Source organism: Oratosquilla oratoria, chromosome 11 (assembly GCF_046742065.1).
Source record: "Oratosquilla oratoria isolate Oo_2021 chromosome 11, ASM4674206v1, whole genome shotgun sequence".
Taxonomy (NCBI): Eukaryota; Metazoa; Arthropoda; class Malacostraca; order Stomatopoda; family Squillidae; genus Oratosquilla; species Oratosquilla oratoria.
In genome coordinates, this window is record NC_134787.1 from 62,246,561 (window position 1) to 62,272,471 (window position 25,911).

The window sequence follows — 25,911 nt, forward strand, 5'->3', positions numbered from 1 at the left end:
TATATACGAGTATAATTTAGCACTACAGAAACAAGCGTACGTACACTCTTAAGGCGTAATCTACACTGACTCCAACGCTAAGCCACGCTTCCAAGCTCAGACTTGGCGGGAAAAACACACGCTTAATTGATATGAACACTAGATTCTCACAATAATACATTAAATATACAATAATGAATAAACAATATTACAAATACGTATGTACAACACACAAGGAATATTCTATGCCACCATTGCATCTACATATTGTAAGCTAAACTTACTCCCGAATTCCGTTACTTTGCCGATACGGGCCAGAAACAGTGGTATGATAATAATTATTTTGTGATTCACATCCTACCCTCCTCGCTCCATAATCTCCCACCCCTGCATACCAACACGTGGCCAGAAATGCTCAGCTGGCCACAGACTCCGTGATCTCAATGGTAATCCATAAGTAGTTTTCCTCCTACGTCGGAATCCTGGCCAATGACACCGATGATTATCTCGGATGGTCTGTCTGTGATATAGATCTACTCGTATCAGCTCATCTGCTGGAACTGTTACATCTTACCTTTTGTGATACAAGATGATACGTCACGCTTACCGTTTCCTCAGGCTGCGGTTACATCAAACGGATAGAATCTATTCAATTCATGAAGAATCAACACGATTCATGAATCGTTTTGATTCGCCACTCTAGTTTCAATGTAACCATTTACACCAGGCGAATCGGTATGATTTGAATCGACTCGAATCTCCTGGCGTAATAAACGGTCACATTGAAACTAGTGTGGCGAATCAACAAGATTCATGAATCGTGTTGATTCTTCATGAATCGATTCAATTCGCTTGGTGTAAACGCATATTTACTCACAACTGTGCAATTGCTGAAGGCGTTGCCAATGCGTCTATTCAGGATCATGAAAATTTCGTTCAACACCATAAGTATCCATGCAGTGGACTTGTGTTCTTCAACGCAAGATAACGTGTACCCGGCTCCGTCTGGGCTACCGACCAGTGAAGCGAATGCAGCTCATATGTAACACTTCTCCTAAGCATCCAATGACAACACCCTGGCTCACTATTGCCTCGGACAGCGTTTCCCAACCTGGGGTGCTGAAATCAATTATAAAGTGTGCTGGGAAGTGATGCACACAAGGATCACATTGATATATGTATCATTGAATACCCAATTGTGCATATTTGACTTCTTCCGTGATATTCTATTATTCTAGGATGTTCTTATTTCTTCTACAAACAATACTGTCAATTTGTTTCAGTTCTAAGGAAGTGATGCACACAAAAATCACATTGATATATGTATCATTGATTACCCAGTTGTGCATATCTGACTTTTTCCATGCTATTTTATTTTTCCAGGGTGTCCTTGTTTCTTCTACAAACAATATTGTCAATTTGTTTAATTTCTAAGGAATCAAGAAAATAAATCATCAAGCAGTACACTTCACTTTCGTTTATCCTTCTAATAACAAGATAAAGGTGCTGGACTGCTTAGATATGACAGCAGGGGGTGCTATGGTCGGAAAATGTTGGGAAACGCTGGCTTTGAATATCCACTTGTTACTGACTTAATATCGCAGGGAATCATGGTGATTGTTATTTGCAGATATTTTTTGTCACAAAATAATTTAGAAGACGTACTCAGGCGTCATCAATACTTTGGTGACTGTTGAATATATAGATACATATAGCCTGCGTGTTCTCTGAAGAACGAATCTCTTGCAAATATCTGAGAATTTGGGATCGTATGGTTATGTGTAGTGTCACCCTTTGGTGTAATAAATAAACAAATAAACAAATAAACAAAAACAAATAAACAAAAACAAATAAACAAAAAATAAACAAAATAAACAAATAAACAAAAACAAACAAATAATAAATAATAAATAAATAAATAATAGATAATAAATAAATGATAGATAAATAATGAATAAATAATAAGTAAATAATAAATAATAGATAAACAATAATAAATGAATAAATAAAATAAAATAAATAAATAATTTTCCTCTGCTATAATGTCAAATATTATAATGACATGGGAACTGTGTGGATGAGAAAACATGATGCTATTCGAAGCGCAGTGGAAAGGGATCCAAAGTATTCAAAGTCAGAGAAGAGGAACCCTGGGAAAGGATTCTATTTTTTTCATTTGGGTCCCTGCTGCTGGTGCAATCTCCTGGTCATCATGTATGTAATAATCCCAACGTATCTGTGCGGCTTTTTGCAAGAAAGCTATCATCCATTGGGCATGTCAGATAATTTATATAATTTTCGTACTTGTATCAGGATCACATTTAGAAGATATATATATATATATATATATATATATTTTTTTTTTTTCTAAGAAGAGCAATGTAAAAACGCTTTGCTTAAGCCCTCAGGTTCACGTGCGAGCCACGTAAGGATTTTTTTTTTTCAAACAAGTGTCGTGACTGAGTACATAAACAGCATATCATAAACCATCGAGTCAGGAAAATGTTTCTGTTCCAGGAGTCAGCGCCTACAGCGACACAAAACCTGTGTAATTTGGGAGAAACACGGTCGTCTTACCTACAGAATCAGTCCCATATGTCAAAGCTTCCAAGCAGAAATCACTTGCATGAAACCGTTACTGATCAACAACCGTTACTGATCAACAACCGACTAGCATAAAACCGTTATTGATCAACAACAGCCACTCCAGTAGGTGAGTAAACCAGAAAGTTAACAGATTCTTTTCAACTGCTTCTACATTGCAACACAACAACAACAACCAAGACACTGATCATTCTCTCCAGTTCTTCTCAGAGAGATGATCAAGAACGACACAAATTCTCCCAGAAGCCAGCTGCCAGCCCAAACTCGTGACATACAATAAACACCGAGGACATAAAACCCGTTTACAGAAAAACAGTTATGCCATGATTCCCATCCACTCAAGCAGAGGCAAGTTCCCTTACAAACTATGAATTCACATGTCCAGTAAAAGGTGTTTACTTCCAAGCACGGTCAGGCACGTTGGCTGGAGCCTTGTCCATTGAACAAGAAACTATTTCTACTATAATAGTAAACTATAAAGCGGGATTCGTACAACAAAATGTTACATCTACACATGCCTCCAAAATTACAACGTAACTGTTTAACACAACATAACATTCAAACATTGTCTAGACATATACAAATAAAGTCTTTCACAAATAAATATTTAGACACCTGTGCATTTTTTTTTATGAATCACAACCCATTCGATATGACCAATAGTAATTTTGGCTTATACAAAATGCACCATCCTACGCAGATTAGATAAATTTGAAAATGTGTATGGGTTTTACTTAACGTATGTGCAAGATAATGAAGAACTAAAAAATGTCAGTATTGAACCAAGTAGTTTTAAACAATTTCTAAAAGACAACATACTAACAGAGTACATCAATATATACATAATGTATATACCTAACTCCTTGAAGTTGGTGGATAAGCTTGAGTATATGAATACAAATATTTTCTTGATTTAGAGTTGAAAAACTCACTTAGGTCGTCCATGTCGACCAAGTTTTGCACGGAAGGTGACACAAAGTTCATCACGCACTCATAGCCACAAGAACCCACTCTAGCTGACTTCTTGTTAGTGAGCAGGATGTAATAACAATGTGGGCCATTAAGTACTTTATAGATTTAAGGCTACACCAAATATATCAAACATGTCGCTATAAACACATCTCACCAGGAATTGTGTAATAATGTAAGATTATAATAATACCCACGTTCTTAACCAGACATGAACAACACACCTAATATCATCACGGGGTATGATGTCGGGCGATCATCAACTAAAGGTCCAACCGCATTGCATCATGTACACATAAACAACGTGCCTCTGAACATGATTAAGTACTGCCCAAACTAGTCCCCGTCTTGGACGGTAACCAATAGTAAGAAAAACATTGGCGATCTACACCTTCAAAGCATTCTTCAAATACTTTTAGCCCTTTTGTTACACGAGTCGCAATACAGTTGATTAATGAATAAAACAATCTCTCTTTAACCAAAATTGCCCTAAGGAGCAAGAGGAGTTAAATCTCTTAAACCAGCTTACAAAGTAAACCTGTTTTGTGCTCCTCTTATCAAGGCCTGGGTGCTGCTTCTTAACCTTTATTACTCGCAGTGTAGGTGTCTGAAACTGTTTTCCCAGATGCATATGCCTTTTAATACTACGGCTCACGTTCATACACTGTAACTTGTACTTACAACAACTCTTGTCACCCTTACAAAACCTATGCATTATTAACACGTTCCCGTCCACAAGTTTCTGGCCTCAGGATCTACAAGTTTGTCTGTTCTTGGGCAGTACTTTTCTGAAGGCCCCAGCTAGGATGTCTAGCACTTTAGAAGTTAATTAGGATAACTAACTCTCTCTCAGAGGAGTTTACTAACTCCTTATCGGTCACAGGTTCCTCTAAGCTGACTAAATTCGACCTGAGTTAGTCAAGACAGAATTTAAATGTTCCAACTTGGACCTTTTAGTCTTAAGAGATTGACCAATTTGGTCGTTTAATCTTCATATACTACATATACTCATATATACGCTTGTGTGTGTTGTGTGTGTGTGTGTGTGTGTAATTGACAGCTATTACCCACCTGGATAAGATTCCTATTATTGTTTATATGACCCTACATGTGGTAATGCTGTGACCTTACACACAGACAGACCAGACACACACACAGACAGACACAGACACACACACACACACACACACACACACACACACACACACACACACACACACACACACACACACACACACACACACACACAATTATATATATATTATATATATATATATATATATATATATATATATGGTGAAAGATAGAGATGGGTGTATATATATAGATCTATAAATATAGGGCAAGAGAAACATTAAGTCTAAGTACAATATTATTATATAGCTAGTGTTTTACATAACCGTAATATGTATTTATATTTCAACAGAGAAACACGATAATCAAATAGTAACTATAAATAATTATATGATCTCATCACTATCATTATTATCATAATCCTCATTATCTATTTATTATCATTATCAATATCAATATCATTATCCTTATCTTTCTTTTCTTTTCTTTTGAAGTGGCATGTAGACGCAATTTGAAACAGAATACTCCAATTTCATATTTCTTTGTCATGGTGTTTTACCATTCAGAACGAAAATCAGAATAAATCACAGTAAACGAGTTTTAATTTCAAAGCAATAATCCTGATATATATTTGAAAGTCGGGCTAATACAAGTAACCTATTGAATGTAGCTCACCGAACACTCAATCCCGCCTTCATTATGAAATCCACCTCAAAACTCTCGGAATCCTATTTCCATTGCCATTTTTTTGTCCATTCAGAATATCATTATGACAGAGACTTTCCCCGTACACATAATCTTTTAGGAGCCAAGTCGCCAACGCCGGGAAGCTACGTGTGACGTTGGGTCGTCGATAGTCGTTTGTGGTACGCGACCTCGGCAGCGCCACATTATACCGCCACCTTGACACACATGCCCGGCCGTGCAGGCAGAGACGCCTTTCCCTTCGTCTCGCCAACACTCCAGAACATTGACGGTTGCCCCAAACTCTCCGAGGCGAGGTGGCAGAGTTAAGGAAAAAGTAGACACGCGTAAATCGTCCGCAAGTAAATGGTACTGCCAAAGATAGTACTCAAGAAGAAAAGGTGTTCTTTGTGTCATTTGTTAGTTTTACAAATCACAGTAACACGCACGCACAAACGTACACACACACACACACACACACACACACACACACACACACACACACACACACACACACACACACACACACACACACACACACACACACACACACACACACACACACGACTCGTGGCGCAGTGGTAGATTTCCCGGTCGGCACTACGGCGGTCCGAGTTCGAATCCCGCCCAGGCTGAAATAATTTCAGTATCGCTGCGCTGCGAGTCGTTACTCCAACTCTCGTGGGCAGGGAGTTGGGTGCGTGTGTGCGTGTGCGTTTAAGGTCAAAGCATTACCCATAGATCGATCATATATGACCTCTGAGCTATCTTCCGGGAGGGTGAATAGCTGTCAATCACGAGTCCAACACGTGATCCAAGACAATGATGAATACACACACACGGCTCGATAGTGTAGTGGTACTGCTCTCGGCCGTTACTTCAGCGATCAGAGTTCCAGTCTCCCCTTCAGAGGTCCTAGTTATTACCATTTCGTCATCCACAACGACACGTGTTGGAGTTTCTTGGCGGCGATAATTAATCTTATCACTCTCTCAAAGGAGCAGAGGAAGAAGGAATGTTGGAGATCTAGGAGTGGTAGAGGATAGATTCAAGTTGACAGTTGAAAGGAATTACAACAGGTAAAGAAATGTATATCGTTATTTTTCTATCAGTAGAAAAATTTCCGTAACACAGATGGACAATATAGGACTTTATTCCATAGGGCTATTCACAGAAGATCTTCAAAGTGTCTACTGGATTAAACTAGTCAATACGTAAGGAAACGTTAATTTTGTTAACGTTCTTGCAATGTTTCAAACAATCCGAACTTTTGTTTCCTGCTTGTGGAAAGTAGTTTCTTGTTTCTCAACGGTTCTATAAATGTACGAGTGAGTCAATAATGCCCATACCAGATACGGAAAATTTTCTTCTTACTATATTTGTACAAGTCTACACCCGTACTTATACGGTGAGTCTTGTGTGGTGAGGATTTTTTCAGTCTACATCGGTTTCTCGTCGTCTTTTGTTCCATAAAAAAAAAAAAAAAAAAAACTACGGAAAGTTGCAGAATATGCTAGTATAAAATTTAGTTTCATGAGAAAGTAGTGTCTGTGAGTTGGGCTGGTACGAGTCCAAAAACAACAATTTCTTCCTTCTTTTCTGGGGTTGAGGCTAAGACAGACATCTTCAACAAGGATGACCACTCATTTTTTTTTTCTTTTTTTTTTCTGAGGGGGAGCGCCACAATTAACCCCTTCCATTTCGGAGTACACATTTCCTTTTATCCCAGCTACCAGAAGAATACTTTATTCAGTTTTGTATGACTCCTTCAACCCTAAAAGACTTCGAATCATCGCGATGAAACGCTTCCCGTTGACTACAGATATTGACACATCACCTCTATTATGTTTGAAGATCAGATGGACTTTATAAATCCGTCGAAGTCCACAAAGGGATGTCGGCTCGCTGCCTCCTGTGGGCGCAGATTTTATGACGTCGAGTTGTGGGTGAAGATGTCTCAGTAAGCGAGATAAGACACCTTCACCCAACCAAGCATCTCTCCCCTCCCCCCCCAGAAAGCAAATGTTATACAAACGGTTGCTGAAAGATTGTCATATACTAGCATGCATGTTTGAAGTATGTGATGAAATAGTGTTTTTCTTTAGGATATTTCAAATACATATTCACATAGATCATACATAATGAACGCTGTCTATATAGTTTTAGGCATTTTATTTATACTTGAGACAAAAAAATAGTACTTTTTCATTCAAAGTTTGTTAAAAGTTTGTTTAAAAGTTCATATTACATACTTTACGTAGCATCGCATAGCAAGAGAAATATCTAATCAAAATTAATTTATTTTGTTACTGTATTTGATTTTACATTGATAAATTTCAAATGTTACAGTTATCAAACAAACATACTTTTCACACACCTTCAACAAACGTTTGCTAAAAGTACACAACCACTGATTTCTGGGGAGAATGGTTCTTCCTACAAATTTATCAATATCATGAAATGGTTTTGTTTACAAAAATATGTACGAGTATAAGGTGAAATTATTTTCATAATTTTTTTTGTGTATGAAGCAACGATATGACGTCATATCGCGTGCAATGCATTTCAGCCTTACTTTATATGATGCACATATACTGATACAAGTTTATGAGACCAACATCTTGGCGTCTTGGACAGAGTGACCGAATAGGCACCAACATGACGTCATACACGATCTAGCTCATTCTATTTATATCTTTTCACGAGTGAACTCACCTCACTTTTCATGGATGATGACTACAACAACCATTTTCATGTGATGGGCTATTATTTTTATTTTTATATATTTGTTTTTCGGTAGTTACTTCTGCAGTCCTATATTTCCACATAAAGGAACTGCACTCACAGAGTGTGTGTCGATGTGGAGGGTTTGTTTGTGGTCTTGTTTTGCATGATGTAGACTTGGAATAGATTATTAATCACTATAAACTGTCCTAGAAGTCTAGACACAGCAGGCAAAGGTGATAGATTTGGCCAGACCCATACGCCTCCTAATGTAGGCATGTAACTTGTATTCAAATGCTTTTGGAAACTTGTTATACAGCACTTATCGGAAGTTTATGTAGTGTTGCATCCTTCAGTGTAATTGACACTTTCTTGGTGGGGGGATGGTATAGTATGTGAACTGTGAACGAAAAATTATCTGACACAGACAATTTAGTGCACACACATACACAAACACATACACATTTCATATACATATACACATATATATATATTATATATATATATATGTTATATATATATATATTATATATTGTTGAGACATTCTGACAGGTTGATGTAAGCGGAATAGGAAACACAGGAGTCTTAGTCTTGAGTTTATCCCTGACTAGTTTCCCAGGTATGCTTTTTCAAAGGAAAAAGCATACCTGCGAAACTAGTCAGAAATAAACTCAAGACTAAGACTCCTGTGTTTCTTATTCCGCTTACATCATATATATATATATACATTTATATATATATATATATATATATATATATATATATATATACTATATACACGAGCATTTTTTCTTTATTTTTCTTTTCTTTTTTTCTCTCTCTCCTTTTTCAAGTTTTTTTTTCATCGACGATACGCAAGGTGAGTGTTCAAAGTGAAAAAAATTACCTCGAACATTGACAACTCACGCCAACGAGTACTCGGATTGTCGTCAAGCGCTTTTCATGGCCACGACGTGCCGGCAGTGTGACGCTGCGTGTCGGTCGCGAATTCACGGTCAACAAGCAAGTCGGATCCCCATCTGTTATAGCAAGATTGCCGCTCCATAATTCAACATCGAGACTCTCCAAGCCAATTACTGATCCCGTGGGTGCTTGTGTCTGCCAAACCGGACTGTCTAGTTATCAGGCTGCAGTGAGACAGGTTCTAGCGGAGCACTAGACAAACAAAAAGAAGAAAAGTCAGACATGTCATAATCGTGACGGGTACGGGAGGAGACCGGATGAGGTGCTGATTGCTTTGGCTTTTGGCTGATGATTAATCTCTTCCGTTCTGTTCCTTTATATCATTGTTCCTCCGAGTCCCTTTTATTCATTTAACATGATGCTTCAATGTCTACATAGTTAACTCTTCCTTTAGTATTGACAATACATACGTTTGTCACGGCCATTCCAAAGGCAATCTTATTCAGCATACGCAAATGAAGGCTTGAACCCAGCTCGATAAACCTATTAATACTATAGACGATCTACACGTTGTTCTGGCTGATTCAGTTAAGGGAAACCTTCTTCAAAGAAAACAGTGAAGGATCCATCTCCATTCAACAATTTGACAAGGCTTAGCCGTCAGCGTGCGTTGAGGGAGTAGGCATACGTGAATGCGGATTTTTTGGTAACTGGTCATGTTTTTGTCTCGAAACTGTTCCGCTGCCAGTCGCATCCGGGTGACCGCCACAGTTTCTGCAGCGATGCATAAAACTTTTATAGCGAAACCGGACCTGAATCACGCACTTGCAGTTATCTATAATTTTGAATGAATTATTCACTTCAGGATATGATAGCGGATTAAAGGGTACAAAAAGAGTAACACTGCCTGATTGGTGCTCCAGCAATTTTATTCTTTGCAAAACGAGTTTCGGTACCAGTAATACGGATTTGTCTGATGGTTGATGAAAAGCAGCTGCAGGCACAGCAATGTGAGCAAATGTGAAATTGGCACCAAGAAAAACGTTTCTTGGTGGCGGGAATGCAGGGCGAGACGATCCACGTCAACACAAATATTTGCAGCAATGGAAAAGTAAACCAGCAGATCTGTCATTCAGTAACTGTGCGCGCGCACACACACACACACACACACACACACACACACACACACACACACACACACACACACACACACACACACACACACACACACACACACACACACACACACACACACACACACACACACACACACACAATTATATATATACATATATTATATATATATATATATATACATATATTATATATATATATATACAAACATATATGTATACACATGTATATACACATACACACACACACACACACACACACACACACACACATCTATATAAATATATATATATATATATATATATATGCATATGTATACATATATATACATATATATACATATATATATATACATATATATGCGTATATATGTATATATGCATATATATATGCATATATACATATATATATTTATATATATATACTATATATATGCATATATATGCATATATATACTTATGTACATACATATATATACATATATATACATATATATACATATATATGCATATATATATACATATATATGCATATATATGCATATATATACATATATATACATATATATACATATATGCATATATATACATATATATGCATATATATATACATATATATGCATATATACATATATATGCATATATACATATATATGCATATATACATATATATGCATATATATACATATATATGCATATATACATATATATGCATATATACATATATATACATACATATATACATATATATATATATATGCATATATATATATATATGCATATATATATAATATATATATATATATATACATATATATGCATATATATATGCATATATATATATATATATATGCATATATATATGCATATATATATATATGCATATATATATGCATATATATATATATATATATATATATATATATATATATATATATATATATATATATATGTGCACACAGATAGACATATTAAGAAAATGAGAGTGATGAATGAGGAAAACAGAGGAGAAATAAGGAGAGATGAGATGAAAGCAGTTATTAAAATGATGAGAGCAGGTAAGGCACCTGGATTTGATGAGTGTCATTATGGAGTGTCTAAAAATGGGAGGTACAGTGATGGTGGACTGGATGGTGAGGTTATTTGATATCTATTACTAAAAATCTGTGACCCGATCGGTATTCCCAATCCGTCAGAACCCGGCAGAATGCGGACACGCTGACCCCTGTCCGAGAGTAAAGGTCTATTCGATTTTTTTGGCAGGGCCCGACGTGATATCAAGGGCATGTGTACATTCAACCTGTGACGGCTGATTGGCTGAGAGCGGGACGAAAAAATAAAATTCTCCAAAATGTTTCAATGTCACGATGTCCCTAACCGATTTGAACGGGGATCCGGCAAAAAGATTACAATGACGGACCCCGTGACACGGGCCATCCCTGTAAGGGTATAAATCGCATATACGCGGTCGCGGGACTCGAGCGGATCTAGAGGACTCGAGCGGATCTTTGAGACTCGAGCAGATCTAGAGGACTCGAGCGGATCTTTGGGACTCGAGCGGATCTAGAGGACTTGAGCGGATCTTTGGGACTCGAGTGGATCTTGAGGGCTCGAGCGGATCTACGGGACTCGAGCGGATCTACGGGACTCCACCAAAATATAGACTAAAAACACGTGGGCGCAAGTCTAAATAAAAATATTCTTCTAAAAAACAAAAATGACGAAAATAAAAGAGGTGAATAATTTACAGTTGTTTATTTTATAGCCTTTGTTTGAAGGTGGGGCGTAGCCCCCCGCGAGCGAAGCGAGGTGCACCGCAGGCCAAGCCCCCCGGCGCAGCCGGACTGGTGAAGCCAGGGGCTTGTTTGTCTAAAAGAGGGTAGAGTGCCGAAGAACTAGAGGAGTGCCTATATAGTTGTACTTTACAGGGAAAAAGGGGACAAGCGTGAGTGTAGTAGTTTCAGAGGGACCAGTTTGTTGAGTGTAGTTGGGAAAGATTATATGAGGGTTTTGATTGAGAGGATTAGGAGAGGAACAGTGTGGGTTTAGGACAGGTAGGGGTTGTGTGGATCAGGTTTTTGTGGTTAGACAGATATGTGAGAAATCTTTAGGGAAAAGTAAGGATGTATTTTTGGGCCTTTATGGATTTGGAAAAGGCTTATGATAAGGTAGACAGGAAGACACTGTTGGGGGTATTCCAGATACATGGAATAGGAGGAAAGCTTTTAAGAGGAGTCAATAGTTTTTGCGAGAGTGGTAGATCCTGTGTTAGAATTAGAAATGGAGAGAGAGTGGGTGGTTTGAGGTAAAGGTGGGACTTCGCCAGGGATGTGATATGTCGCCTTGGGTGTTCAATTTATTCATGGGTGTGGGGTGGTGCGAGAGGTAAATGCAAGGGTAATGGGCCGGGGATTAGAGATGGTTGAAGAAAATGGAGAAAAATGGGAAATAAGTCAGTTGTTGTTTGTTGACGACACTGCGCTTGTAGCAGGATCAGAGGATGGATTGAGGATGTTAATGAGGAAGTTTTGTGTGAAAGAAGGAAGTTGAAGATAAATGTGGGTAAAAGTAAGGTGATGAGATGTACAAGGGGAGAGGATGATAGCAAATTGGAAGTGAGTATTAAGGGAGCGAGATTGGAGGAAATGGATAGCTTTAGATATTTGGGGGCGAATTTCAGGGAAAGGAATGAGTAGAGGTAAAATTAGAATGTAAATTGAGAGAAGCAAGTAAATACCTTGGTGAATTAAAAAATGTAACGAGAAATAGACATTTGGGAATGGATGCTAAAATGAGATTGTATAAAGGGGTGATTGTGCCGACTGCACTGGATGGGGCAGAAGCATGGAACATAAGAGAGGAAGAAAGAAAGAGAGGAAGAGTTTTAATGTGTTTGAGAGGAAATGCCTGAGAAGTAAGGTAGGAGTTACTAGACTGGATGGAGTGAGAGACGAGGAGGTGAAGAGGGGAGCGGGGGTGGAAAGGGAGCTGGGAGATAAGGTTGATAAAAGAGTGTTGGGATGGTTTGGACACATGGAAAGAACGAGTGAAGAAATATTAGTAAAAGAGGTATGGAAGGCAGAGGTGGGGGGAGTGAACATGAGGGGGCGACCAATGATAAGATGGATGGGGTAAAAGGGGCATTGGAAAAGAGAAGAACGTCTGTTGAGGTAGGGAGAAGACAGGAGATGGGGTGAGTGGAAGGGGATGGGTAGGGGGATGGCGTGGGAGTATGTGTGAATATCTTGACGCAGCCCGAAGAGATTTCTCCTCGTCCTCTCTTTCTGCACAAGGGGACGGAGAGAGAATGGGGTCGCCGATTAAATGAAGCGGCCTTGCTGTGGGTGCACTGTGTCTTGCTACATTGCTTCTGACCCAGGGCAGTGGGCGAGATGCAAGGATAACCTGTCAACCAGGAAGAACCAAGAAAAGAGGGAGGGAGGGGTGGTGAATGGGAGTGGAGTATGTGGGGATGAAGTGGGTGGGAGTGGATTTATGCCTTTGACTTTGGCTACCTCCCTTGTAAGGCAGAAAAACCCTTTGGTATATGCATGTATGTATATATATTTACACACACACACACACACACACACACACACACACACACACACACACACACACACACACACACACACACACACACACAAATATATATATATATATATATACACATATGCGCATACATATGTACATACATTTGCACATTCATATGCGCATATGTATACATACCTATACACATACATATAAATATACACTTACATATACACATACATATGCACACATACACACACACATACATATAAACATATATTATATATATATACATATATATATATATATATATATATATATATATATATATATATATATATATACATACACACATACATGCCCCCTCAAGATGTCTAAATAGACGAAAGCAAGCGTTCGGCCATAATTTTATTATTTTCCTTGATGATTTTTCTGCATATCTAGAATCACGAGATCATGTGATTTCTCATGCATACACACACACACACACACACATATATATATATATATATATATATATATATATATATATATACATATATTCATACGTACATACAGTACATACATTTCATATATACATATGCATATGCAGACGTACAGTATGTTCATATATTCATATATACATGCAGAAAACAACCAAGGGAAATAATAAAATGATGACCGAGCGCTTTCTTCTATTAAGACATCCTCAGGGTACATACAATGTTGATACAAACACGAGTGGGCCACCACATTTTTATCAATAAAATTATAAAGTTTAGACAGTGCGTACATATGTATATGTATACATACAGTACATATATACATATGTATATGCATGTATACAGTACATACATACATATGTATACATACAGTACATACACAGTACACACACACACAGTATATATATATATATATATATATACATATATATATATATATATATATATATATATATATATATATATATATATAAAATAATCACAAAAACGCGTGACAAAATTATCATGCAGAAACCACAGGGAAAATAAAGTTTGGAATACTAAACGTTTTCGTTTGCATGTACATACATGCATACACGTATGTACATAAATGGATACAGGTAAATACATAAATGGATACATGTAAATACATCAGGATGTCATAATTGACCCAGATACGTCAAGAATAAATAACATAACCCTGGAGTCCTCCTGGGATATAGTATCAGAAAATAAACACACCCTAGCGATGTTAACGAATCTCTCAGACCAACACCGCAAAATTAAAGAGAACACATACATTTGTTCAGTCCATCTCCACAATTCCCCAATCCAGGAACCACTCCATCAACACATCAACACTGTAAGACAAACACAAACCCTCACCCCTATCCACCCCAACCAAATCACAACATCAGCCAATGGAGAGATGCGTGACAAATTACAATACATCCTACAAAGGAATAGATCGGCTATCGCCTTAGAAGGCGAACCCTTAGGCAAATGTGATATAATCAAACATCCTGATGCATGTATACATGTGTATACATGCATGCATACATGTGTATACATGCATGCATACATGTGTATACATGCATGCATACATGTATATACATACATACACGTACATACATACATGCATACATGTGTATACATACATACACGTATATACATACATGCATACATGTATATACATACATGCATACATGTATATACATACACGCATACATGTATATACATACACGCATACATGTATATACATACACGCATACATGTATATACATACACGCATACATGTATATACATACACGCATACATGTATATACATACACGCATACACACACATACACACATATACTGTACACACACATATACATTATATATATATATATATATATATATATATATATATATATATATATATATATATATATATATATGTTTACAAACATTTATATACAATTACCCGTCTTAAACGTAAAATTCGTTTCACTTACATTGTATGCAATGACTTTAAACAGATGCCCACAGAAGTATTTCAAAAGATAATGTGCGTAGAAGAACATAAGTTATGTTCGCAGACAGCCAAATAAAGACTACTAGGGAAAAAAATTAAGAAGAAAAAAGAGGCAGCTTAAGCCAAATTTCCAGTTTAACACGATAAGTCTACTGATGCGCCTGCTGATGCTAACTTCAGGCGTTCGTGTGATAAATCAGTGTGGAAGATTCAAAGAAGAATTTCTTGTTCTTCCATGCTTTGGAGTTGACAACAAGAAGCGAAGACCTTTTCCTTGAAGCTGACAACTTTTTTCGATCTTGAAGGGTACAATGCTTGCACACCTAAGTGCAAACAAAACATCGTACCTCGCTCAGGTTTTCAAGGAAGAGAGAAAGAATTTGATCATCTACGAATAATCCTCACTTTATGCTTCATAGATACGTTATGAAAAAGTGTTGCTTTCTGAATTCAAGGTTCACCGGTTATCAAGGGAGACTGTGATATAAAGAGTAGTCATAGAGAGTAAATCTTTGAATTCTTCAAACACGATAACAAAACGGTTCACTTCGGTTTACCAAGAAACTGTTACATAATTAGTAACTCCCTAAACCAGTTTACAGGATACATGCTTGTTTAATCCCGTTAAGCTTATCCTTCCAAGGCCAGTTCATCATAATGGGCGAGTTATTTCGTGGACAAACTTTGCTTACCATGAAAATTAACCGATGCGTGAAACGACATGTCGTCAAATCGCATTTCAGCCAGGTTTTATATCATAACTTTATCTTGATATATAAGTACACGAGATCAATATCTTGGAAATGGTACCAGGCAGGTATGACATCATGCACAAGATTGTAAAGATCAAAGTCTTAGCATTACTGAACGTCTTGGTTAAGTTCTTAAAGAAATCAACTTGATTAGTGTCAGGATTGAATTTATCAGACTTTTTCAGGCCACTATTTTTTTTTTATAAACTGTTTATTACTAAGCAGCTTCCTCGTGAAGAACATTATCAGGCTGTCATCTATGGTCAAGACATCAAATCGAAACTCATTTTGCTATAATATAAAACAATAGCACTATAAAATTTGAGTAGTTCGATAGAACCAATTTGCTCACTGACACTTACAAGAGATATTTTGTGTTATTTTCCGTAAAGTCTCCACGATAAAGACGAAGGAGAAATTGTTGTAAAAGTTAATTATTACTCTAGGGAGTTCAAAGAGTAGGAAGGATCAATGAAACTCTTGATACATGGCCTTTGTGCCCAATCATTAGCCATTCTTCCCTGTCCATTTTCGCGCTATGACAAAGAGAAGAATCCGGTCTGATCTCAAAGATGCCTTCAGGATTCTTTGCTAAGGAGGAGACTGAAATATTCCCCCACTTTAGACAGATTCTATCTCTCTTCCCATCTTCCTCCCCGTCTCTTTCCCCGTCTCTCTCCCCGTCTCTCTCCCCGTCTCTCTCCCAGTCTCTCTCCCAGCCTCTCTCCCAGTCTCTCTCCCCGTCTCTCTCCCCGTCTCTCTCCCCGTCTCTCTCCCCGTCTCTCTCCCCATCTCTCTCCCATTCTCTATCCCATTCTCTATCCCATTCTCTATCCCCGTCTCTCTCTCCCCATCTCTCTCCTCTGTCTCCCTTCCCCGTCTCCCTTCCCCGTCTCTCTCCCCGTCTCTCTCCCCATTCTCTATCCCATTCTCTATCCCATTCTCTATCCCCGTCTCCCTCCCCATCTCTCTCCCATTCTCTATCCCCATCTCTCTCTCCCCATCTCTCTCTCCCCATCTCTCTCCCCCGTCTCTCTCCCCCGTCTCCCTTCCCCGTCTCTCTTCCCCGTCTCTCTTCCGATCTCTCTCCCTCTCCCCATCTCTCTCCCCATCTCCCTCCCTATCTGTCTTCCTATCTCTCTTCCCATCTCGTCCCATATATCCCTCTCCCTCACCCTAACTCTCACTCACTCATTCACTCTCTCACCTGCCCACTCACTAACTCACTCACTCACTCACTTTCTCATTTCATAGTTGCAACCTGCACTCAAATTCCCTCTCCGTGGAGAATTGCTCTCTCTTCAAACTCTTCTCTCCCCTCAGTGACTCGAAGTATCTGGGCATAAAATTGACGATAGGTTTGATGAGAACAGCTATTCACTTATTCAATCGTGCAGAATTAACTTTTATTTCTATCTATTAATATCTTTATTCATTTTCTTATTCCTTTACTTATTTATCTTATCTTATACTCATGTTTTATCTTTACTGCCGTCGGATGATTTTATTCAAGGAACAGAATCCTGACCATTTCAGGTTTTATACAGTTGGTGCCTGGATGCATTCTGGGAAAACGTCAAGTGTTCTTATCTAGCTGAGGAAAGACTCCGATAATTAATTCAGGGTTGAATCACACATCCTTCCATTCAGCACTGAGTTCGATAGTACCTCAAAAGAAACACGAGGCGAGAACGGAGGCTATAATTAGCACGACGTCTCCCTAGTTACAGTTTTATCAAGTACTTGATACTTGGTACTTGTTGAGACATTCTGACAAGTTGAAGTGGGTGGGGAAAGGAAAGACTGGAGTCTTATTCTGAGTTTTATTCTTGACTAGTTTCGCTATAAGCTTATAGACTCCATCCATCTATACATGGTTTGAGTATAGCGAAACTAGTGAAGAATAATACTCGGAATAAGACTCCAATCTTTCCTCTTCCCACCTACTTCAACTTGGTACTAGATAAAACTGTCACGTGAAACGTTGTAATAACAAAGACTTCCGTCGTCATATTTGGTGTTTATTTCGATGTAGTTGACGGAAACTGCCAATGACGTAAAAAATTTATGGAACCGTTTAGTGCTAAAGGTGAGAAGCTATTGTGATAAGGACTTTGGGTACGACAAAAGCCTTCAACTTTGCTCTATGTGCATAGGGAACCAAGGAAAAAGACCCTCACCAGAAGCTCTACGGTGATTGAACTAGAACCATTGTACTCAAAGGACAGAAACAAACCCCATTACACCTTAGCATTACCTTGTCGTATCTAGAAAAAAAATCGTCTAAGTTTTACACACATCTAGAGAAAAAATCGTCTAAGTTTTACACACATCTAGAGGAAAAATCGTCTAAGTTTTACACACATCTAGAGGAAAAATCGTCTAAGTTTTGCACATCTAGAGAAAAATTCGTCTAAGTTTTACACACATCTAGAGGAAAAATCGTCTAAGTTTTACACACATCTAGAGGAAAAATCGTCTAAGTTTTACACATCTAGAGGAAAAATCGTCTAAGTTTTACACACATCTAGAGGAAAAATCGTCTAAGTTTTGCACATCTAGAAAAAACCGTCTAAGTTTTACACACATCTAGAGAAAAATTCGTCTAAGTTTTACAGATCTAGAGGAAAAATCGTCTAAGTTTTACACACATCTAGAGGAAAAATCGTCTAAGTTTTGCACATCTAGAGAAAAAATCGTCTAAGTTTTACAGATCTAGAGGAAAAATCGTCTAAGTTTTACACACATCTAGAGGAAAAATCGTCTAAGTTTTGCACATCTAGAGAAAAAATCGTCTAAGTTTTACTCACCAGGGTGTTCATGATCTTGGTCTTCATATGGAATATGCGTCCGTGTACGTTGTGACTGCTCTTGTTAGATCTTCACACTAACAGCACTTGTGTTTCCATACGATCAACACATCTGTCGTTCTATCACACAACACTAGGTAGCAATCCACACCTCGATCTAATACTTGTTAGCTTATTTTAGTAGTTCTTAAATTACTAGTTCTTTCCTAATCGCGAACAGAATTCTGAAACATATTGTACATTCATATCTACAGACGAACTATAACATGGGGCACATGGTTCTCCACATTAGAGGTAAACACTGTTGAGTTTTTCACTTCAGAGTGAGCCAAGCTTCTTTCTATTAATTTCTCAGTGAGAGAATCCACAAAAGTCATAAAGAAAACGTTAAGTTAGTCTGAGTAGTATGATCAAAAATGTATTTGAGAAAATTATCTTTAACGTTGGGTATAAGCGGAATAAAAAATCATTAGAAGTATGTGGATTTAATTAAAACATACGATAGTTTTGCCCAAATGTCCTTACGGAAGCGAGTGCCTGTTTATATTATTCAATAGACACGTTGTTTGCTTGTCTGAAACTAATTTATAACGAACGATACATTTTTCAGATGAAAAACACCGATATATTACAAGAATAGATTGGTTTTTATGTTTTTTTTTCTTTGCGACTTTTCATTCATCGGCCGCTCTGCGAGGTGACTAAACAATAAATTGTCTCAGTTGGATTTCGGGGAATGAAGGTCATATTCCCTTAGTGACGTCACAAGTTAGATCGTACCCTTGTCACACATCCGCGACTAAATTGAGCGTTTGAGCAGATACAACTTAGGTCACAATGTTTTATTTTTCGAATCTCCAAATGTCAAATCACATTTGTGTCACATATTGAGAAGATGAATGTAAAATTAAGAGAAGTTAAACTTGTACGAATATTAAACACATTGTTGAATTGTTTTTGTGGAAGTCTAGAATACTGTAAGCAAAGTCGTTTCCCAGGTTTTCAAATTCAAAAGATTTAACGAGAATCTTGAATGTGTGACAGGGGCTTTAAGCGGGGCAGAAACCCTCCATCCATCTACTTTCTCGCCTCCAGATACAGGCGCCCTTGTCCACTCGGTTACTACATAACGTTAAAAAAAAAAGAAAAAAGTCTACCAGTTTCATTTTCCTTTCGACTTGGTTCTGACTCATTCGGGTAAAACAAATCTCAGTTTTCCACAGTCCTCCACTTGTAAGAAAAAAGTTTTGATTACAAATGACCTTGGCAATCTTTCATGTTTTGTTCATTGTAGACAAATTTTGTTTCAGCACCTGAACAAAGTGATGGGATGAGGTATTCGGTAAACCCTAGCACTAAATCTTACGCCAATATAAAAAAAAAGATATCAAAACACTTTCTCTAAGATTGCATCCATCTATACATGATCTGAGTAAGCACAGATTCAGAAACATATCATTTATATACTAACGAGTGTAAATTATCGTACACAGTCATTTTCTTTGTCATGGTTGATTCACTTAACTATAGCTTTCATAAACATTATAATCATGTAATAGAGAAGGCAATAGTCATTTATGGACTGTGAAATACGGTATAATGTAGAAAGGAAAACAGAAATTTAAGTGACAATACAATTGTTATGAGAAAAGACAATTGGTGTACCTGATTTGCAACTACTGTATGAGCAGGAATATATTTAGGCTTCGAAGTATGAAAGTGAATGCGCCTCTCCTAAAAGGAATTCCTGGATCGCTGAGCTTTCTTCTGACAATGATACTGCATTATTCGCAGACTTATGAATAATTGATACTTGTTTTTGTCCCATTGGGGGTAAATAAACACAAAAGTAAAGTCAAGGTTTCTGTGTCCAAAAACAAGATTTGAGCGTTCGGGTTTGTTGTGGACGTGACCGAGTTGCAAATGGTCGATTGTGGTGTGAGTGATGAAACGTTAGATGCCCTTATTTGGGTACCAAAGGGGTTCTTAGAGGCGATATCTCCGTAGGATTATATGGTGTTTCAGCTACCTGGGCATGACTAAAGAATTTACCTTTAAGTCCATCGTAACCTGTTTCGTTGTATGTATGTGAGACTTCAACCCTTATCGTGGAGTTGAAGGCGCAAATAAAAGCTTCAGAAAGCCTCAATGGAGAGTTATAGGTGTCAGTATGATAACATGTTTCGTACTTGGATATACTCGTTCATGACAATGCGAGGTAGGTAACATGTACTTATTGATGAATGCCACTTTACAGTATTAAGGAGATATGGCTCATCTTACGGATGACCCTGCTCACTGGTTGATCAATGAGAGAACTGATCATCTGCAAAGTTAAAGTAATGTCTTCTTTCGACGTGAATCAAAACGAAGTGGATAGAGAGGGGAGGCCATTCTTGAGGTCGCTCGAGACATTCCACAGGGATGTAGGAAAATGCGGAGTCTATGTCGCAACACTTGTCTATTGACACACACCCACACACACCACACACACACACACACACACACACACACACACACACACACACACACACACACACACGCACGCACACACACACACACACACACACACACACACACACACACACACACACACACAAAGGATTACAAAGGATTACAAAGGCGGAGCATGCCGACAGGAGACCTTTTGATCCATATCTAGGTCGGATGCAAAAAAAAAAAAAAAAAAAATATCATATTACAAAAACTATAACACACACACACACACACACACACACACACACACACACACACACACACACACACACACACACACACACACACACACACACACACAAGCATACAAACACACACTCACATACAGTGCAAGTGTATGTGTGTGTGTGTGTGTGTGTGTGTGTGTGTGTGTGTGTGTGTGTGTGTGTGTGTGGGTGGGTGGGTGTGTGCACGCGCGTGCGCATGTGTATATAATTCACCATGGTCTTCGATCACGTGTTGGAATCGTGATCGACAACTACTACCCTCCCGGATGAGAACTCAGAGCTCATGTGTGTATTTACCTAGTATTTACCTAGTTGTATTTTACGGGAAGGGGAGCTATGCTCGTGGGGGTCCCGTCTTCATATCTCATTTTATCTAAACTATTTTTAAATTCATGTATTGTTTTTGCACACACCACTTTCTCATCTAACTTGTTCCAACTGTCTATTGCTCTGTGAGGAAAGCTGTTCTTTTTAAAATCTCTTCTATAGCTGTCTTTTTTTATTTTCTTTCCGTGTCCTCTTGTATTTCTGTCATCCCATTTTATCAGATTCTCTCTATCAGTAATTTCTTTGCCTTTCAGGATTCTGTAAATAGCTATCAAATCTCCTCTCTCTCTTCTTTTGTCTAGTGTCTTTATTTAATGTTTTTGTATTCTCTATTCATATTATAGTTTTGAGTGTGTTTGTGCCAGTTTTGTAATTGCTCTTTGTATTATTTCAATTTTTTTTATACATTTTTTTGTTCTTGGTGACAATATTGTTGCTGAATATTCCCAATCTTGGTCTTATCAGGGTGATTAGGGATTTTCTTCACCATTTCTTCATCCAGGTATGTAAATGCCACTTTGATTGTTCTTATTAAATTATAAGTTTCTCCAAAAATCTGGTTTATATGTTTCTCAGGTGACATATTATTCATAACAATGACTCCCAGGTCCTTCTCATTTTCTACTTTTTTTATTCTTCTTCTCCCAAATTATATGATCCTGTTATTCTGTTTTTGCTTTTTCCAAATTCCATTATACTACACTTTTTTTGTATTGAAACTCCATCTCCCACTTCCTACTCCATTCTTGTACTTTATTTAGATCTCTCTGTAGTGATTCACAATCTTCTTCAGTTTTCACTCTTTTCAGTAATTTTGCATCATCTGCAAAGAAGCTCATATAGCTTTCAATTCCTTCATCCATATCATTAATATATATAGCAAACATTATTGGGGCCAGAACTGTTCCCTGCGGGACACCGCTTATTACTTCATTCCATTTTGAGTGCTGATCTCTTATCACTACTCTCATTTTTCTTTCTTGCAAAAAGTCTTCCATCCAATTTAGCAATTTACCTTGTATTCCTCTTTCATATTCTAATTTCTTAAGCAACTTCTTATGTGGTACTTTGTCAAAAGCTTTTTTTAGGTCTAGAAATGCACAATCAGCCCATCCATCTCTTTCTTGTATTATATCTATTAGCCTTGAATAGAAACATATTAAAATGGTGACGCATGATCGTCCTTGTCTGAATCCAAATTGCCTTGGATTTAGTACGTTGTTTTTTTCCAAGTATTTTACCCATCTACTTTTGATAATTCTTTCACATATTTTTGCTATTGTACTTGTTAGAGAGACTGGTCTATTGTTGGTAGGTTCTTCTTTATTTCCTCCTTTATATATAGGTACTATATTTGCTTTTTTCCAATCTTCTGGAACTTTTCCTTCTTTTAAGGAACTGCTTATTATGCTATGTATTTTGTCTGCCAGTTCATTCCTGCATTCTTTCAGAATCCAGTTTGCTATTTCATCTGGCCCATGCGATTTTCTGACATCAAAATTACCCAAGTGTGTCAATATTTCATTCTTTTGTTACTTCTATTTCTTCCATAGGGGGGACTTTTTCCTTCCACTCAATCTCTTCAGGTTGTATATTTTCCCTTGTAAACACTGATTTAAAATGTTTGTTCATAATTTCTGCCATTTCCATTTCCTCAGTGTATTCAACTCCTCCTTGTCTTAATTTCTCTAAGTCTTGTTTGTTTTTCAGTTTATTGTTTACAAATCTGTAGAATAGTTTTGGTTGATCTTTACACTTTTCTATAACATCTTTTTCATATTTTCTTTTTTCCTCTCTGCACTTTTTGTACATATTCATTTCTATAACCAGTATATATTTTCCATTTTTCAGGTCTTCTGTCTTTTTTCCATCTGTTCCAGGCTTTGTCTCTTTTGTCCTTTAACTCCCTAACAACATTTGTTGTATCAACATTTTACATATCCTTTTTTCTTGTTTTTGTCTTGGGACATACTTTTCCACTCCTTTTTTGTAAATTTTTGTCAAAATATTCCATTTCTCTTCCACTGTTGTTTCTTCTTTGTATATTTCTTCCCAGTTTTCTTGTTGGAAGAATTCTCTTATTTTATCAAAGTTTGTTTTTTCATACATCATTCTTCCTTTTCTATATTGTTCATTTCTTTTCATATATTTTTCTTCATTAAGTTCCAGTTCAATCAATATGTGGTCACTTTTACCTATTGGTGTTTTTATATTCAATCTTGTCCACTATTCTAGGTTCAGATGTAATTATTAAGTCTAGCCTCGATGGTTCTTCATTTCTATACCTAGTGTTCTCTTGTATCCATTGTGTCATTGAATGGTCAGTAATCATCTCAAGTAGAGCATTTCCCCACGAGTCATCACCACTCTTTACTGTCATTTCTTCCCAGCAGATTTCTTTGCAATTAAAGTCTCCCATCATAACTATTCTTCCTCCGTCTTCCATTATTTTAGTTAATGCTATCTTTGTGTCCTCTAACATACTTTTATGTTCACTCTCCTCCCATGAGGCTGTTTTCGGAGGCACATAATTGATCACAAATTTTCTGCTCTTCTTATCTCGGTCTTCCACTTCTATCATAATCATCTCTACTGTATTCTTTCCATATATGACACCTTTCACGTTTATATCCTTCTTAGTCAGGAACATAACTCCACCCCCTTGTTTTTTCTCTCTGTTTCTAATCCAATAATTGTATGTATCATGTCCTACACTGTTGGGTGGTAGTGGGCCTTTTAATTTTGTTTCTACAATTCCCATTATGTCCGGTTCTTTTTCTTTCAAATAATCATTCAGTTCATTCAATCCTGTTATCAATCCATCTATATTTGTGTAAGACACTCTTAGTTTTCTGCCACTTTCCATTGTGTTCTCTGTTTCCCTTATGTTTTTCTTTAGTATGTCGAACTGCTTTATTTTCATGTTCACTTACTCTCCAATAGAATCTCTCTTTCTCTGACTCCGTTCTTTTCTCGTTTTTTGCCTTAGCTTCAATTCTTTCTGCTTTTCTACCTCTCTTTCCTCCTTATTCATTTCTCTTTTTATCCATACCTTTTTATATTGATCATTTGGTGCTAGTTTCCCTGTCTGGATAGAATTTTCTCTGCTGTTGTTTGTGACCAGAATTTAATCTTAATTGGTCTGGTCTTATCTGTACTATATTTTCCGAGTCTGAATTTTTTCCTCAATTTCCTTTATAATTTCTGGTTCATCTTCCTGGACTAATTTTTAATAAACTGCTTACTCTTTCATTTTCCTCCTTGATTCTTGCAGTTCTATCTGGGTTATGTTTCTCTTCCATTCCTAATATAATTATACATTTCTTTTTGTCAGCTTAATTCTCTTACTATATTCTCCTTCTGTCTCATCACTTTAATAACTGAGTCTTCATTATGTTCTTTCATTGCTGTTTGACTATGTCAGTGAATGAAACCTTATTCCCTTCTTGAGTTATTCTCCAATTTTTAGCTTCTGTAGCTAGGTTCTCTCTGTTTTCATTACTATTCTTCTTCAATTTCTCATTCTCCTCCTTTACATTTCCTAAACTTTCTTTTTAGTTCCGCAATTTCTTCAGTAAAGTTTCTGTTAGAGTTCTCTAGTTGTTCCAACCTTTCAATTCTTTGAAAAATGGAGTCTACGTTACCTGACTTACGCTCCAGGTGCTCGATCACCTTATCAACTCTCTCCTCTAGTCTTATCAGTCGGGGGGGGGGGGGGGGG

The 25,911-nt window shown here is 37.3% G+C and overlaps 1 protein-coding gene across 3 annotated transcripts in view; it reads right to left on the reverse strand.

The window, feature by feature from the left end:
* Window positions 1-25,911, reverse strand: part of LOC143029861 (protein spaetzle 3-like) — a 135,541-nt gene that overhangs the window by 32,907 nt on the left and 76,723 nt on the right. Inside the window, exon 1 of one of the 3 annotated variants that reach the window (XM_076192979.1) lies at window positions 19,141-19,364. The exons of the other annotated variants lie outside the window; for them this stretch is intronic. Within the exon in view, the coding sequence (XP_076049094.1) occupies window positions 19,141-19,167 (27 nt within the window). The 5' untranslated portion in view covers window positions 19,168-19,364. Of the gene's footprint in view, window positions 1-19,140; window positions 19,365-25,911 lie in introns of those variants that run through there. 3 annotated transcript variants of the gene reach the window in all.